The following is a 19,356-nucleotide window of genomic DNA, read 5'->3' as shown; positions in this document are numbered from 1 at the left end:
TCGATATATTAAATGGTTTGAGAGGGGTTGAGTCTAACCTGCCCGTTTAATTATCGTGTCGCGTCATATCAACCCATTTATTTTTATGTCGATTTCGTGTTGGGTTTCAGGTTAATGTTTAGACCTTGTAAATATGTTGTGTCATGTTAAGTTGAAACATTTTACAGGTTTGAAAGTATGATATTGACATGCAACAAAAAGTGAAACATTGGAGTTGATAGGTGAAATGAAAAAAAATTATAGTAAGTTTAGAGGGAAAAATGAAAAAAGTAAGAGCCGGAGATGCAAAGTAGCTAAATTGTAAGGAAGAGTAAAATTAAGTCACCGAAGTTTGTAACACATTCAAACTTTTCTTTCCCATAATTTGTTTCAACTTAGTCCATCCTAAAATTTTATTTTAATTTTAGATCTTGAGTTTGACCCACTATAAGCTACAATATAAAAAATATTTGTAAAACTATAAAATTTATAAAAAGTTATATATAAATAAACAAGTCATATTCGAGTTTAAAGTCTTGACCCTAACCCAACGTATTTAATTTATATGTTGTGTCATATCAATCCGTCTACTTAAATGTATCGAAATCTCTTACCAAAACTTGCTAATTTCGTGTCGGGTTGTCGTGTCATATCAGGTTTTGCTAGGTCCACTTATTATTCATAGGTCAAATGAATTTGCTAGATCCACTCACTAATTTTGTGTCGGGTTGTTGTGTCATACAGTAATTAACTGATTTTTCTTCTAAATTCAAAATGCTCATATTCATACCGATATATTAATATTTAGACTTTCATATTTAACTTTTTTTTAATCTAACTCGTGTAGTACACGGGTCTTACAACTAATATATATATATATATATATATATATATATATATATATATATATATATATATATATATATATATATATATATATATATACACACACACACACACGTTAGTTTTGCATTTTAAACCATAAGTGATAAATTCACCTATTGCTTCCTTCTAAAAAATACTATTTTCTTCAAACAAATATTGTTTCCTTCTAAAACTTCTTTTTTCTACGAATAAATTACTGTTTTGTTATTGGCTTGTAATTATTTTTTTGATCGAATTATGGAATCAACCCAAAAAATTTATCTTTACAAACAACTATATAACTATACAAGTTGGAAGCACAGAAAATGGAAAAAAAATTAACGGAAATTATAGGTTTCGTTAGCCACCTACAGTGTACAACATGATAATGCACAATTTGTGCATTAACAGCTTGTACACCATAGGTGGCTAACGACACCTACATTTCTGTTTTTTGCAAAAAAAGATTTTAACCACTGCTAATAGATTTCATGCTACACAATAAAATGAAAAAAACCGGGGGAAAACGAGAAAATAACTTGTTCTTATTCGGAGCCGTCATTAAAAGAGTTTTTCTTGCTTTTAGAGGGTGTTGAGAATGCTTTTTAAAATATCATATTGATTTATTGGTTTTTCAAAAAGCCAATAAGTTAAAAATGTATTTGGTAAACGCAACTTCTCAATGAAAAAATATTTTTTTTCCCTAAAAAAACTCAAGAATTACTAACTTTTCCGAAAAATCAATAAGAAGTTTTAGAGACAACCTCAAACACACTCTTAGTTGATGTTATGAATCAACTTATCTAATAACAATGAATATTTTTGATCTCTAATGTCTATGTGTGAGTCTATTTTATGGTAGTTTCCCAATTTTTTTAATTATTTTTAACTTTTTATTTTTTCGAACATAAGTTGGCTTCCCGTGTTTGATTGGATAGGTGATGTTAGTAATCATACACGTTTAAATTTTATCAAATCCCTAAAGAATACATATTTTTCCCTTACAAATAGGGTTGCAAATGAGTCAAGTTACTCGTGAGCTATATGAGATCGGATCGTTAAAAACTCGAATTGAAACCGATTTCAAACGAGCCCAAGCCGAACTCGACCCTAATATTAAGCTCGTTTATTAAACGAGCCTGAGTTCGAGTCTATGTGACTAAACTCGATTAGGCTTGCGAGCCTAAACGGACATATATATAATATAATTTTTTTTTATTATTATTATTATTATTATTATTATTATTATTATTAAAATAAAAAATATTTGGGTAATTAGGGACTTAGGGTATTAGTAAACTAGGTTCTTAACGAGCTTGAACCGACCTTAAGCTTTTTTAGGCATGTTAGAAAAAAAAAACGAGCTGAGTTTGAGCCCGAACCGAACTTGTATAATTCTTTACGAGCGCAGTACAAAAAAGCTCGAATCGAACCGAGCTCGAACTCGAGCCTCGTATAACTTGAACGAGCCCGAATCGAACCTAACAAAGCTCAGGTTGGATTCGACTCGTTTGCACCCCTACTTACAAATTTTCATTATGATATTGTCACGATAACTATCTAATAAGCAATCAAATATAATTATTAAATTAGTGTGCCCTTGCTTTTTATATCAGCGTTTAGTTGCATCTTTAGCCTAATTAAATATTCATGATTTTTTTTTTCGCAAACTTCTTCAATATATACAGAGAATCAAAAGGGTAATTTAATAGCTGAAAGGCTGAAACAAAGAAAGAAACAAATTTGATGAAAAGAAAACCAGAATCGAATACCTCAATGGTTGATTAAGAAATTAAATGGCCTTTTTTAATTGTGCTTGTTTTATATGCAAACTGTTTGAACTTAATTTGTCATAACATATTGTATTGATAGCACAAGACTTATTTGAACTTTGACCATCTTATTTTACAAATTAAAATAAGAAAAATTCTGGTTATAAGTTACAGAAATAATACGACATAAGTATCTGTTATAAGTAATCAGACTCTTAATATAATATTATGTGTTTTCATGAAGAAGGTTTGATTAATTTATCTTTGAAAAGGCTACTTGGTCATTTATTTGATGTCGTTTAAGAAAATAACAAATAATCTTGAATGATCTTCTCTCCTTCCATATTAACTATATATTTATGCATCTTTCACATAAAACCAATAGCTATAAAGCGATATAATTATTAATTAATTTATATTTTTAACTCTAGTATAAGTTTTAAACATCAATTTGTTAATTATATAATTTTATTTATTAGTTTTTCCAATGACAATAGATTTTATTAATCTACACCATTTCGACTAAGTCTAAACCTGTACTAGCTTTCACTCTTCTCCTAATCCAATTAAACAATTAAGGGTCGATTAACACACAAACACCACAAATAAAGGTGCAAAGAAAATAACACAAGAAATTAATTTGGTTCACTTGATCAAAGAAACTCAACTACATCCATGGACCATGGACGAATTAGAGATATTTTTATTAATGGTCGTAAAACATTTATTTTCTGCTTAGGTTACAATTACACAGAGAGATCTATTTGTAATAAAGTGTAGACCTAAATTTTGCTTGTTGGTTGAGCCTAAAAGTATAGTTGAATCATTCGACCCATTGATTGAACACCAATGCTATATTATCAAGTACCACAACTATGACATGACAAACAACACAAACTTTCTTCATCGAGGACCACAATTGCGATATCCCAAACATTGCAACCTTTTTCATCGAGCATCGCCACCGGTATATCAAACACCACAACCTTCCTCATCATACTCCACAACCTGCTCTGCAACTTCAAATTTTGATATCAAAAATTAGTAAAACCGAATATCATACTCCACAACTCAATAATTTCTTACTTGAAGGCTAATCAATCAATTTGCTGTCATCTAAAATCCAACTTTGTAACCGCATGTCTCTCTAGCCTACACCATATCTTCAAATATATCGAAGGCCAGTTAAAGCCTTATATAACTTAAACTTCTAGGTTGCACTATCATGTAAACATGGTGTTCGATTTTTTGTACCAAAGATCTTCAAGTTCAGAGTAACATCACTTATTAATTCCCTTAGAAGTTGGTACCACCTATGAATTCATTTCGTTTTGGTATGAAATATTGGATTCTTTGTAAGATGAATAGTACTACGGTTATCACAATGTAATACACGATCTTTTTATTCTATGCCAAACTCTATGATTCAGATGATCTAACAAAAGCTTTTATGGACAAGTGGAAAAATGACAAACGAAGCCAAATGAGGCTCAACTCGAAACAAACATAACTTTCAATCCGTAATGAACTTGGAGGCGTTGGATATAAGAACTCCTGACTAGTGATGAAGTCGAACTATCCCACATTCGACCCTTAAATTCCACTATTTGGCCCCAAATCCTAGTTTTCCCTAATTTTTGCATTATTTGTATTTTTATTTTATTTTGTTTTAATGATAAAATATCCGTTTTCTTTATTTTCCGAATTTCTCTCTAATTTAGTAGAATTTATTGTTGATCTCAATTTTCTGAATTTGGTCGTACATGTCAAATTAATCTCGCCCTTTATAAGGGGTCGTTTGTAAGCTTTTAAATGCATCTTGAATTTTAGTAATAAAATAATTTTGAGTTTCTATTTATTTTTTGCTTTTGTTCTATGTCACCCTAATATGTAATTTTTTAACCATATAAGTTCTAGATCAACTTTTGGAATTGCCATATATTTTAATTCCAAAGTTGATAAAACAACACTCTTTTGTAATATGAACATCCAAATTATGGATGTACATAATGCTGAACAGATAATTTGTTGTGCTTTTCCCTTGAATCTGTACATGTAACACTCGCAGATTTAGGCTAGACGCTTAAAATATTATATATATAAGTCCCTAATTTGCTTGTGTATCAGTCAGATCCGTTTGATGGTGCGGAATCCCAATCAAACGGATGATGCCAGATCAAATAGAAGAGAAGGAGAAGAAGAAAATAATGAATCTTGTATGTATTGATATGAATGAAGATCCGGATACAAGATTCATACACACTTACACATACTTCAGCTCCCTATTCTCTTCTGTTCATCACCAAAAAAAACGTTACCCTTACACTCCTCACCCTATATATATATATATATATATATATATATATATATATATATATATATATATACATGAGAAACATGGGCCGAAAATGGGTTTACGGCTGTAAACCTGTTTACGACCGTAAATGGGTTTACGGCTGTAAACATCTCCTTGGCTGTAAACCTGACCGTAAACTTGTAAAACATTACAGAAAAATACATTTGCCTAGAAAAGCAAAGTATAAACCATATTTTTGACCCAACAATCTCCCCATTGGTTTATAACTTTCTTTTCTTAATTAACCCAACAAGCTCCCCCTAAAAAGTAGCTGGCTTTTCTTATTAATCTTTAGTTAGAGATTGGCTTCAGCGTTTATCTTCGATGACTTCACAGCTTCAAGATGAACTTGATGAATCTTTAATAAATGACTTCATCTTGAGCAGTTGGGAATTTCTTCAATATTTGACATTTAATGCACATTGGGTGAGGAGGCTTCTTGTAGAGATTCTTGAAAATTGGTGCTTTCAGCTTGAGAATCTTCAGAGAGAACTTTAGAGAGAAATAATTTTCTGGATCACTTCAGCATGTTCATAGATAGCAATAGATTGATTGAGGAGGCTTCAATGCAATCCGTCACATAATCTTCAATTCCAACATCACCTTGCTTCTAGGGTTGAAAGATTGAATATTGAAAGAATAATCTTCATTTCTTGCTCCTTCGAATGAGAATTATTCGATGATCACGGATGAAGCTTTGGCTCAGAAATTTTCGACACAAACTCCATGAGTTTCATCTACACCTAAAATCACTTTTCAAGACAAAACAAAACTAAAAGAAAACTTAAAACAAAAACAAAATAAAAATAACACTATTCTCGGATTTTTAATTTTCTGATTTTTGTTTGATTTTTGAAATTTTCTGATTTTTCATTGATTTTTTATTTTTTTTAATTCTCCCCCTAAATTTGTGCATAGAAGAAAACTATGAACAAATTTAACAAAAAGAAAAATATTTGGGATCAAAGTTGTGAGACAGCTTGAACTTGTTTATCAGTACCTTCACTTTCATGAATAGATCTGGTCAATTGCCGGTATTGTGGTCCACTCAAACACGAAGAGTATCGACAAACTTTTCTAAATAAACCATTTAGCTGACGACGACCACGGGTATTGTTGTCCACTTAAATGGTTCAATTTTAGTTGCACTAGAATGTGTTCCCCACTTCCCGATATACCCTGGTTATCAATAACTTCCTAAGGACTCCTTACTTTAGGTGAGTAAACAATTATTAAGGAGGAAGACAGATTTAGAGATAGATGCATATGTTGTGTCCCAGGTCGGATCTATTTCAATCACGCATAGGGGACAACATATGACTAATAGAGATAGAGGGATATAGAGATAGTAGGGTGCATATGCTGTGCTCCAGGTCAGATCTTCCGATCACGTAGAGGAGACAGCATATGGCTAACAGATAGGAAGAATTTCATAGATAAAGAGGATGCATAGAAATAGAGTTGCATATGTTGCATTCCAGGTCGGATCTCTTCCAATCACGCAGAGGAAGCAACATATGAGTGACAGATAGAAAGCAAGAAAATAATTTCCTACAGACCTACTTTATCAGAACCCCCAGTCGCCCTATCAGAACCAGAATTAAGGACATAAGTCCGTACATCAAGGAAAATTCGAACCACTGTTCTAGATGCATATTAATTTAGTGTATCATGTAGGTTCCCGTGTTTATCTCACTACCCAATCTACCCGAGCGTCGTATCCTATCTAAATCCACACCGTCAAATCCTTCGTGCCTACTAGCACATTGAACACAGAGTCTAGACAATTCAGATTCAGTCCCTTACACATGTTTTAGACTGCCCGTTATCACTTTCTTGATATCACTTCCCAAACAATACTTACAAACAAAAAATATTAAGAAAATGAAAAATTGTCTTTAAAGCGAATCAGAGTAAGATAAACTCAGGAGTATAGAGAAGAAAACGCAAACCGTAATTCACCGATTGAATTTGCATCCAGAAAGTCTGAGAACAACACACATAATCTCAAAATAGATCCGAAAATTCTTCATGTTGTTAAGCACAAACCCCATGAGTGACTCCTTCCTTTCTTCCCTTCCCGCAAAGGACACATACTCTCAAAAAAAATTCCGAGTGTTGTACAGTTGAGAGATGCCTCCTATCATGTGCCTGGAACAGCCACTACCAACAAACCGAAGTCTGATGATATACCTCCATAGCTGCTCCAGCACAGAGCGGGATCAGTTAGTCTTTGGAACCCAATCCATTTTGAAACTGGGTCGACCTTTGTCATCAATGCAGGGTACTCTCTCCCATGACATATCCTGCTTAACACAAACAAAAGATGTAGAAATATTATAAACATTAGAATATTTGGGAGAGTAAGCCTTTGGAACCCATTTGTAGTTGAGTTTAACCCATTTCTTTTTCGATTTGATGGGTGGCTCAGTGCTTGCTTTTGATCTTGATGTCGGTCGTTGAGATGACTTTGACCGAACCGGTCTTTGTTTCACTGGAGCATCTCTTGGATTGGGCTTCTTGGCCGACATTCCCTTCTTGCCTTTGGGATTCAGATTCTTGGCCTTCTGCGCATTCCAGTCACCATTGTCTGAACGTGACCTGGAAGGGTTTCTTTTGAAGTATCTCCCACTTGGCGCGTTTTTCCATCCTTGTGCGTAGTAGGGAACGTATGCGCGATTAGGACAATTTCTGGCAATGTGTCCAGGTGTTCCACAGTGAAAACATGTCTTTTTCTTCACTGAGAAGTTGTCTCTTCCTGCCCCTGGTGGCGTATCCATGCCTTGTCTCTTATTGATCCCACATGCACACTTGCAACAAGCACTCTGTTGCGTTGGAATTGGAGGCCTGTATTTCTCAACGGCGGGTTTGTTAGGAGTAACAGAATTCGAAGCAACAGATTCTGAGTTCAAGGATTCATTGGTTTGTTCAATAGCGTTCTCCTTGTTCTCATCTTCTGTTACTTTACCTGCACATGAAGTGGAAACATTAGTATTTTCAACCTGAATAGCTCCTGACACAAATCCAGCTGGTTTTCCATATTGAAGATGTGCCTCCTTTTCAATTTCTTCCTGTGTCATAGGGATGGATGTATAGTTATGTTTAAAAGGTGGAGGAACACTATCATACCCTAGACCCTTGTTTTGATTATCTTTGAATTTTAATTGGGTTTCAAATAAGGACTCGACTGTCTGACTTGACGCATTATAATTTTTGAAACTAAAATCTAATTTTCCACACTTAATTTTCAAAGTGTCAAGTTCTTCAGTTACAGCAGCAAGTTGTCTCTTAATATAGTCATAATTTTCACACTTGTTGCTATACTCTTCCTGAAGCTTCCTAGAGTCTTTGGTTTTTGATTCTAATTCAGCCTTCAGGGGTTTCTATCCTTTCCTAAGTTGATATCCTTCGTATTTTAGGTCCTCGACTTCTTTTTTTAGCAAATCATTATGTTCACGAAGAATTTTAATCGTATCTTCACAAGATGGAGTACATGAAACTTCATTGGTCGGGATGTTTGTGGAACTCATTGTTTTTCCACATTTCAAAGCATCAAGCTCTTCAGTTATAGCAGCAAGACTAAGTTGATTGAGATCTTTTGTCTTCTTGATGACAGCCACGTTCATATCCCACGGTTTCGGAAGTGAATTCAGTAGCTTTTTGTTTATCTCGGACTAAGTCAAGAAGATCCCAGCTATATTCATCTCAGTAGTAAGTGTAGTAAATCGCTGCAACAGAGCTTCCAGGGTTTCTCCAGGGATATAATTGAACATGTTAAAATTTTGTCTTAACATATCCTCACGATTCTCTTTCATGTCTTTATTTCCCTCGTTGACCTTGAAAGCCATTAAAATCACAACTAGAAGCCAAAATCAAACTTAAAAAAAATGCCCTTTGACTGCAAACCTCAAAAATCAACCTTAAAAGTCAAATTTAAAAAGTCAAACTCAAAAGTCAAACTTAAAAGTCAAACCGAAAAGCTAATTTTGAAATTTTAAAAGTTAAACGAGAAAGTCAAAGTTTAAAGTCAAAGGTCAAACTTGAAAGTCAAAGTTAAGATTTTAAATAAAAAGTCAAAATTTAAAAACCAAAATTCTGAGTTGAAAATGATTTTTGAAATTAAAAGAAATTGATTTCTGGGCTAAATTTGTCAAATTTGCGAAACTTGGAACGACAAAAAGTGGTTATGAATAAAAATCGGAAAGATTAAACCAACAGCTTGCTTGGCCCAAGTGGTAAGATGCGTTGTTTTGTTGGGAGGAGACCCGGGTTCGAATCTCGGCACTCCTAAATCCCCCCCCCCCTTTTTTTTAACAAGATGCCTGCGAAGCTTGCTGCTGTTGAGCCGCGCTCCGAGCCGAGCCCCTCCGGGCCGCAAACCGCCGCCGTAAACTCTTCGCAGATTTCGTGAAAAACAGCGTTTTTCACCCCTTTTTGCTCCAAAACTCGTTTTTATCAAAAACGCGAAGAACAAACCCCTCCCTTATTTTCAGAGATCTATCAAAAAACGCAAAAAAATATCGAAAATAAGATCAAATAAGCTCCAGATCTGACATAATTGACTGATACAATCCAAGCTCTGATACCAATTGTAAGTCCCTAATCTGTTTGTGTATCAGTCAGATCCGTTTGATGGTGCGGAATCCCAATCAAACGGATGATGCCAGATCAAATAGAATAGAATGAGAAGAAGAAAATAATGAATCTTGTATGTATTAATACGAATGAAGATTCGGATACAAGATTCACACACACTATACACACTTAAGCTCCCTATTCTCTTCTGTTCATCACCAAAAAAACGTTACCCTTACACTCCTCACCCTATATATATACATGATAAACATGGGTCGTAAATGGGTTTACGGTCGTAACCCTGTTTACGGCCGTAAACATCTCCCTGACCGTAAACCTGACCGTAAACTCATAAAACATTACAGAAAAATACATTTTCCTAGAAAAGCAAAGTATAAACCATATTTTTGACCCAACATTATAAGCGATAAAAACGACATTTTGATAGAATGTTATTTAGGATAAATGACCTTAACCAAATTTATAGTATATGTGAAAATGATTCTATACATTTAGAGAACACCTAAATCTGACTTAATGAGAGGAAGTTATGATTTTTTTTAAATTTTAGTGCAACAATATGCGACACAGAAACCGAAAGTAAAATCAGTCGATTGTTAGGAAAAACAATCTAAACAAGAGTTGAAGGTATCATCATTACCTATCCATCGATTTAAAGAATGTTGAAAACAATATCATATGAGAGAGTTATAAATTTTTAACGGACTTTAACAATCTAAGTCGGTTAAAAATATAACTTTATAAATAAAGTCAAAATTAGCCGACAGAGTCTAAACGAAATTTTTAGATCTCTTTGATAGCTATGTGTGGATATAAAAAGCATCGAAAATAGAGCTCATATAAATAAGATATGAGTTTTTGAAGAAACAAAAAATCCTCGTGTGCGCTCACGTGTAACGACAGAGTTCGCGGCGCGCACTTACACCCCACCCGTTATCTACCATGTGTTGAGCAGATACTGGAGCCACGCTACCTGTCTTGACCAGATGCACACGGTGCAGGTCAGGTGTGCGGCGCGCAGAGTCGATTTCCAGCCTATAAAAGGGATCAACCCCTCATTCGGCATTTACACTATTCCAACTCATTCTCTCAATTTTGAGTCGTTTTTCACTTAGTTTTTAGTATCCAACGAAGCCCTAAGATTCTTGAGATCTCGGCGTCTAGAAGCTAACAGGTCGGAGTTCTGCCAGTACAACTCCCAAACTTTTGTCTAGGCACTCAATATTATTTTAGTAAAATTTATATTTATTCATAAGTCATTCTTATGAATGTATAGATAAGATTTATCAGTAATTCCAAGTCATTTTACTGATTGATCTACTTACGTGGATGATGTCTATGCAGGATTTAGTGAGGTGTTTCAAGTGGGATTTCCAAACAATATACTTTATATACCAAACGGATCCTACCTCCGATATGAACTTACTTGCTTGTTCCTTACTTGATAGATCTTGATGTAGACATTGAGATTAGGGAGGAATCTAGACTATCATTAGTTACCAGGAATATTAGTTTAAGACTTAGTGACATTCATATCTACTTCACGTTAGAGGAAAAGTCAAGGAGTTTGGCAGAGTGCTGCCAAACTCTCCAGTCACCCACCAAAGTCAGGTGAGCACATAGCCCCTTTCATGAACATGATTTTAATACATATATCGATTAGAGTATTAAAATACATTTCAAAGAGTTTATATGTGAACTATATTCTTATTAAATGGAATATGTGTTAGAACCGTATTTGATAATATACGACATGAGAACCAAATATGCTTCTATATGTGTTAAGATGTATATATACTATTTCATGATAATAACAATACCGATTTTAATTTAAGTTTCTGTGTCGTACACTATTATATTGAAACTTTGAAAAATCACAACTTCCTCTCATGGAGTCATATTTGTATGTTCTTTATATATGTGCTTTCGTTTTTATGATTATTACGACTTTCATTTGGTTTGCTTAGGCTAATAAGTATTCTAGATAAAATTCACTTTTTAGGACATGCGTAGCCTTGTCGGTTTAATCGTAAAACTTCGAAGAAGCATAACTTCTTTGTAACAACCCAAAAATACGACCCAAAAATTTCATTTTTCAGTATAACCAAAACCATAATCTGAGTGTCATATCATAAAAACCATATGTAATGTATCCCAAACATATAAAAACAACACTGTGCGGAAACTGTATCATATCCATGTCATATAAAAATCAAAAACTAGATCAACTCCCAGGATAAAAGCTGAAGTTGTGGTGTGTGCAATGCCATCATCCCGAGCTCTTTCCTCTGCTAGCGGAAGTACCTGAAACCAAAACTAAAACTGTAAGCATGAAGCTTAGTGAGCTCCCCCAAACTACCACATACCATATAATACACATAAGCACATACTGGGCCTTGCCCACTGCATCAGACCGAAGTCTGGAACTAGCTGCATCAGACCAAAGTCCGGAACTGACTGGGACCTTGTCCCCTGCATCGGACCAGAGTCCGGAACTGACTGCATCGGACCGAAGTCCGGAACTAGCTGCATCGGACCGAAGTTCGGAACTAACTGCATCGAACTGAAGTCCGGAACTGACTGCATCGGACCGAAGTCCGGAACTGACTGATCATGGCATAGCATAAAACATAACAACTATTATAAACACATAAACTGCATACTGCGTCGGAACAGAGTCCGAAACACATAACACAACATGCTTGAATCACAAAGACATCAAGCACTCTAGCTACTGCATCAGACCAAGTCCGGAAATACTGATAATTAAACGGGCCGACATTATGGCCGCAGACCCGTTCCTACTGAAGGGAAACTCACCTCGTGAACTGGCTGCTGAGTGAATAACTCTGAGGGCTAACTGTTGCTGCTCCGGTATCTCCCCGGCTACAATTCCATAAATACACTCAATCAAATACTAAACACTGCACTGGGTAAAATGACTCTTTTACCCTTGGTCAAATTCAACTGTTGGTCAAGGTCAACTCTCAGTCAAAGTCAACTCACAGTTGACCTGACTCGCCGAGTTGGGCCGCCAACTCGCCGAGTCCTTATTCTCACTCCTCGACTCTACTCGCTGCTACTCGTCGAGTATGGCATCGACTCGACGAGTACTCTCCCGATCCAAGAATTCAGACAATCTTCATCCGACTCGCCGAGTCCTATGAACAACTCGACGAGTTGTTCTTGAGCTTAAGAAGATTGCCTTGGACTCGCCGAGTTGTATGAACAACTCGCCGAGTCCCTCCATTACTGAGTCTACCCTCAAACTCGCTGAGTCCACTCCACTACTCACTGGTCCCACTCGACACCGCTAAAAAGGAAGAAATCGGGGACTCGCGACTAGACTCGCCGATTCATTCTTCCGACTCACCGAGTCACTGCCATGCAACTATTCTACACTCGATTCTGCTCGAATCCAATACATACAAATGATAGATCTGAGTCCAATAAGCTGATTTACCACGTAAAGTTTCCAACTTTACGTGTACAAACGCATGAACAAGGGAATAAAGGCTAAAAGATGCTTAAAAGGGGTAGATCTAGGGTTAATATGCAAAATAGCTCCATAAAGGCAATAGATCTGGGCTCTTCAACTCCTAAGTGAACAGATCTAAGGTTATCTCGGCATAAGAGAGCTTCCATATCAACATAAAACTTTGAGGAAGGCATTAACAAGATCTAGAAAGGGTTTTAAGGCATAAAAGAGAGGGAAAACTAAAGAATACCTCAAAGAGCTCTTGCTTTCCCTTGAATCTCTGCTCTGAAATCCTTCTCCTTGCTCCTTTCTTCTTCTCCTTCTTCAAGCCTTCACAAATGCACACAAGATCACTAAACAAACACTCAAGATCGAATTAGGGTTTTCTCACAGCTTTTAGAGGGTGAAGGAGGCGAGATTGGGGCTATAAGGTGGCTTAAATAGTGGGCAACCCGGGGATTTAGGGTTTCTCCCAGACGGACAGACTCGCCGAGTCCAGAATATGGACTCGCCGAGTCGCCAGCTAATCACGTGCTCGAAATCCCGACCCTACTCGGCGAGTCAGGCTATGAACTCACCGAGTCCCTCTTGCAAAACTTCAAAATAAATACCAAGGAATTATCATACCGGAGACGGGTCGTTACATTCTTCATATTAAATCGGATTTTGGAGTTCTTTATATGTACGAAATCCTTGTCACATATACTATAACTTTGGGTAAGATTATTTATCCTAAATAATCTTCTATCAATAAGTCATTCTATCAAGGCTGGTAAAATGACTTTACACGTTACCTTTCTATCCTAGGTAATAACTGTAACTCTTATGTATTTTCCAATGAGTTTCTAAATCTTGGACTTCTTGACTACTGGCAGTGCTTAATCTTGCACCTGCTCTTCGTTCTAAATTCGATCTTGATCGGAGACTGCTTCTCCTTCTAGAATAGACATAACCTAAGATAAGGTTTTTACCTCAACTACCTTAACGGAGTGAATGGTCATGTTCTAATAACCTTTCATCATATGATCCAATGGCTAGACTCAGGTCTTAATGAGTTAAACCCTAGCACGGAAGATACCTTCCTTCATGTTCTAATGTGATATAATCGCATTATAGCTTGTATCACTTCTATTTATAGGCTTCTTAATCTTAATGATTACCATGATACTTCTATTGATCTCTTCGATTATCTTCTCCTTTCATCTTTTAAATAAAGTCAGATTCTTCATCGAACATGGTTCTCTGAACCAAGTAACTTATTTTGCAGACATTAATCAGACTGAAAGAATAACTCATAGACATTGTGTCTGATGTAGTAGATATTTATGTTTTTGCACATTCAGGTAGCACCAATTGTGGTACCAGAAGAGAAGACAGGAGCACAAGGTCAAGAATTAGATAGTAGGTTGTTATCATTGTCTTTTCCTTGTTGTTCCAAATTGTATGTAAGATTTTATTGTAAACCCGTGATTTGTCTTGGGATGTAAATTGTTTTAATTAGAGTATAATTCCATATTGTGTAGATAAAACTTTGGCATATCCCTTAGATTAGATATTAGAAAACCCGGGTCCTTACAATTGGTATCATAGCCGTAGTGTCACACCCCTGGTCGAGGTGGCGGAACATGCCGGGATGTATGACTAAGTTCATGGATCAAAGATAAACTGGATATATAGCACAAGTAGAACATTAAAAAAACAACATTTGTATTCCATCTTTAAGTCTGAATACGGGGTTCTTACAGATAGTAATAATACAGGAATTGCCATAAAATATAGACAAACCTTACCAAAAACTAGTAAATAAAATCGCCTGCAATCCATGATTTTCCATTGTCTAAATGCTTAAAAGAATCAATTCCCTGAGAATACATGTAGTTTGAGAGTCAACACAAGGTTGGTGAGAGTTACAGGTTTTTCTGCTAACAGCAGCAAGATAGTTTTAAAAGTCTAAAATCTATTGCCTTTGTAGGTATAACCATACTTGAAACAATATTTGTAAAGAGTCTTTGTATAAGTTCTGAAAAACCAAATGTATCTTTGTCTAAGTAAATCCATACCTAAATAAGTTTTGAAAACAACCAAGCCTACAGTTTTGTAATAAAAGAGAGAAATTCTAGGTAATGTGTAACATCCTGAATCTCAAGTATTATATATATATATATATATATATATATATATATATATATATATATATATATATATATATATATATATATATATTGAGGTTGATTGAGTGACTCAAAGAGTTTTATGCTGACTCATCGAGTAGAGAAGGATTGGTCACGTGGGTTTAGTGACCAACTCGACGAGTCAGAGAGCCGACTCGCCGAGTTGGCACCGTGTGAGGAAACCCTAAATCTCCGGGTTTGTGTCCTATTTAAATGGCCTTAAGCCCTCATTTCCGCCTCAACAGCCACCTAACTCCCATGTGTGAAACCCTAATCGCCTAGAGTGAGCTAAGAGAGAAAAGTGTTTTAATCTTGGGCATTTTTCTGATCTTTTGGAGAAGTGGAGAGCATCAAATCTTGGATCAAGAGGAGGCTTTTGGATCTAGAGATTCCTCAGAGATTTGCTTCAATTGGAGGTAAAAATATGCTAACATGATCATTTCCTTATGATATCTTATTTTAGGGAGTTTTTAGGGTTTTCTCACATCCATCTTGTGTCATTAAGTCATTTGAGCATGGCTTGAGGTTGGAACCTCAGATCTGGACTGTAGGAGGCCTTGTGAGTCTAAAGACTCGAACTTTATTGAGTTGGAGGCAAGCTCTTGTGCATCTAACCCTTGTTGGATCTTGTATTGGCATTATGAGCCTAATATGCCACTACAAATAAAATGTCATTTAGTGGCACAAAAAAAGTGCCACTGAAAACCAAAAAAAGTGTCACTAAAGGTTCTTATAGGAATCAGCAGCACAACAAAAATGTGCCACTAGAAGCGCTCCCACTAAAGACTTTTAGTGGCACTTTTCCCTTGTGTCGCTGCAGTTCTTTTCGGTTTCAGGGGCACTTTTTTTATGCCACTATAACAGTTTTAGATTTTAACGACATTTTTTGTATGTTAGTATAAAATAAAAGTGATTACCTTGCTTTTAGTGACACATTTTTCTTACCAAATAAAATCCATATTCAAAAATTAGATACAATTATTTTATTTAATTGCAATGTAAACTAAGAAAAATACAATTAAAATAATCAATGGAGAACACAATATCATTATTTAAAATAAAAGTTAAAAATATAATTAGAATATAAGTATGATCAATGTAGGAGTACTGTATTACACCAATGTTCTATTCTAGTACACTCAATTGTATTACAAGTCCCCCAACCCCATTGTAGTCTATGCTAATACTGACTTTATACAAACAATCGTCCACTCTTCCACCAGCATCACTAGAAGTATACCACAAAAAAAACCTGCAACTTGTTATATAAATAAGATAACGAAGTTATTTCCAAGAAAGGTTAAACAAAATTCATGAAATTTTAGATTTAATCAAATCATAAGTTTAAATTAAGGTTAAAAGATCTAGTTTAAAAGAGCATGGAGAGGATATATTACAAATCATGTAAAAATTATTATCAAAGAGGTTTGGAATTCTAGACTAACTAATTGTGGGCTATCACAGCTAAACCAAACAAAGAAAATTAAACAATTTTTAACAGAATTTCAGTCTCTTTATAATGCATAGATATAGTTAATCTAACTTTACAATCACGTCAAAATTAAATTAGATATATTTAAATTACTATGATGTGTATTTCCACTCCAAAGGAAATCATTAACCTTAGTTAGTGTTTCTATAACCCCCACTAAGTATAAGCAGACCCTTCAAGTATCCATAAAAGACCCATATACAATTTAAAAATATTACAAATAATAAAATCTTATCACACGGTTATAGCTCATAATAAAATACGAATTAAAACAAGCATACGAGTAGGGATACAGAATAAGGCACGAACCTGTGTTCAAAAATGAACCCGTGTTAAGGCCCACACTTGCTTCATTCACTTGATCGGTTAATCATTCTAGAAATTGCCAAAAAAAAGTGGTTTCAATAATAAGATTGTGATAAGTATATGGAATAACTATACAAAAAACTTTTAAAAAAATATTTTTATTACCACCATGTATGTAACACAGTAAGTAAGAGGGAAATACTTTGTTAGGGTCACTACAATATTACTAGGAAATGTTCTCACCTTTGTCACCAACCAGATGCCTAACTCCTATACTTGTTAATAATACAATTTTGACACAGAATAAAAGCCATTCATGATTACCTTTTGGGCAGTTTGCTTTCACATTGCATCTGGTTCTTGAGTTTGTCAGGTTATTGCTTTCATACCAACCTAAACATGCACAAAAATGACAATTATAATCAAGAACATGTATTTCATGCCTTCCATATCAATTATTTGTCTCATCAATTACCCTTCCATATCAAATGATACATTAGAAATTGGAAAATGCTTTAAGAGTCAAAAAAAAAGTAAAGGCCAAAAAATAAGAACTTAGTTTTAAAAGAATCAAAAAGTTAAGATACTAAATTACTAATACATGAGGAAAGGATGAAAGACATGCAACACTTACTAATATCGCCTCTATGATCAATTGGCTCTCGAATGACATTAATGATACGACCAAGGGTTGCTCTACCACCAGGTACCTACAATGACATTGAATTAGCCGATTAGCTCCATGGATCATTGCACAATAGTGTTACATCGCCATACAACGACATACAGAAAACTTGGCTACAATTAAACATGTTGACTTTACCGACCTGAACCATAAACCAACAGGCTACAAAAATGATAAAGTACTGGATCTCAAAAGAGAAATCGAGACATAATCGGATCGTGTTCGTTAAATGATCTGAATTTTTTGAGATCGAGAAAAAATTTAAAGTGATAGGAGAACCGGTGTTGAGAACTCTTTGACCACAGACAAGCCCTTCGGTACCATCCATAGCAATATTCCTAACCATATTCTCCCCTAAATGCTGCGCCGCCTCCAAAACTAATCTGATCAAGTTGTCCAAAACCTCCAATGCCGTAAGGATCGGCGGCAATCCTTCGTTGAATCTCACAACGACGACAACACCAATCACCTAGCACACCAGTCCAATCGTGCCAATTCCAGTGAACTCATCGGTGATCTTTCCAAAGTTAGATCATTCACCAGGGGTTGTTGCAGCTAGCTTGGTCGGAGTGGCGCCGGCAGAAGTAACGTAGTTGACTACATGGTTAAGAAAGTTACCGGTAGGAGAAGGGTGGGATTGAGATAGTGCGCGCGCGGCTCTGGTGGAGTGAGTAAACGGAGATCTGGTTGATGATCGATGGAGGGAGGAGCGGAGGAGAGGGAGGCAGCTTGCCTCCGTGAAGCCATGGCGGATAAAAGTTAGAGAGAGAAAGAGAGAGAAAGCTAGGGTTTGACAATTTGAAAAATATTTGTTTAGACTTACAAAGTAAAAGAAATTGGGGAAACATCAATTCTTTTTGAGGAGGTGAATAAGAAGTTAATAACCATGAATTTAATTTCTTTAGTGGCACAAAACAAATCAATAAAACATCCCATACACCTTTAGCAGTATATAAAAAAATATATGGCATAAAATATAGAGTTTTTAGTGGCATTTTAATGTTATTATGCCATTATTAAATATTAATATTAGTAAAATAAATTGTTAAGTGCCACTAAATCTATTAATTTTATAGTGGCATATAAAATATGTCACTGAAAACATACTATTGTGGCATAAAAAAGATATGCCATTAAAAATGTGTGCCACTAAATGTCAGTTTTTTTATAGTGTGCCATGCATGCACGTAAAGCTTGCAACTTTACGTGATATTCGAGCCTTAGGAAGATAGATCCAGAGTATGGGGCATCAGTTCTGCCTTAAAACGTCTGAATGAGAATTCGACTTAAGGGACTCGACGAGTCGATGAGCTGACTCGACGAGTCGGTTGGAGTTTGTCCCGATGAGTCAGAACACGCTGTAACTCAGCGAGTTGAGTTAGACTTTTATGAGGGTTCTGAGGAACCAAAGGGACTCGACGAGTCACATAGATGCACTCGACGAGTTGGGTTAACATGGACTGTTGACTTCTGTTAACTTTAGGGTTTGGTCAAACTGAGGGATGGAGGTCATGGAGGGGTAAAATGGTCTTTTACCCATCCCAAGAGTTAAAGAGGGACTAACATGAGTTTATTTAGAGTTGTGATCTTTAAGTGTTAATTATATATGCTTATTACATGCAGGCGGGGATTAGACTGTTTCAGGGGTATTCAGTTC

General features: G+C 35.5%; 1 protein-coding gene across 1 annotated transcript; it reads right to left on the bottom strand.

Annotated features, from left to right (window-relative positions):
- Positions 1-16,313: 16,313 nt before the first annotated feature.
- Positions 16,314-18,512, bottom strand: LOC145090795 (uncharacterized). The gene is made up of 4 exons (XM_079028867.1): positions 17,842-18,512; positions 17,649-17,724; positions 17,339-17,407; positions 16,314-17,083 (listed from the first exon to the last, which is right to left on the bottom strand). Exons 1-4 carry the CDS (start codon positions 18,043-18,045, stop codon positions 17,079-17,081), a joined length of 354 nt encoding a protein of 117 aa, XP_078884993.1. The 5' UTR covers positions 18,046-18,512; the 3' UTR covers positions 16,314-17,078.
- Between the last annotated feature and the right edge of the window lie 844 nt (positions 18,513-19,356).

The sequence above is a fragment of the Lactuca serriola genome, chromosome 2 (assembly GCF_051521515.1).
Source record: "Lactuca serriola cultivar US96UC23 chromosome 2, Lser_US96UC23_V15, whole genome shotgun sequence".
Lineage (NCBI taxonomy): Eukaryota > Viridiplantae > Streptophyta > Magnoliopsida > Asterales > Asteraceae > Lactuca > Lactuca serriola.
Note: the sequence above shows the minus strand (reverse complement) of the source record. Positions and strands in the feature narration are given on the sequence as shown.

Bases quoted from the DNA above. Each gene is read 5' to 3' on its own strand.
- LOC145090795 (XM_079028867.1), bottom strand. From the start codon at position 18,045: ATGGTTAGGAATATTGCTATGGATGGTACCGAAGGGCTTGTCTGTGGT. The intron at 17,725-17,841 runs GTCGGTAAAGTC...ATGTCATTGTAG, and splicing joins CCTGTTGGTTTATGGTTCAG to GTACCTGGTGGTAGAGCAAC. The intron at 17,408-17,648 runs GTAAGTGTTGCA...GTGCATGTTTAG, and splicing joins TGATCATAGAGGCGATATTA to GTTGGTATGAAAGCAATAAC.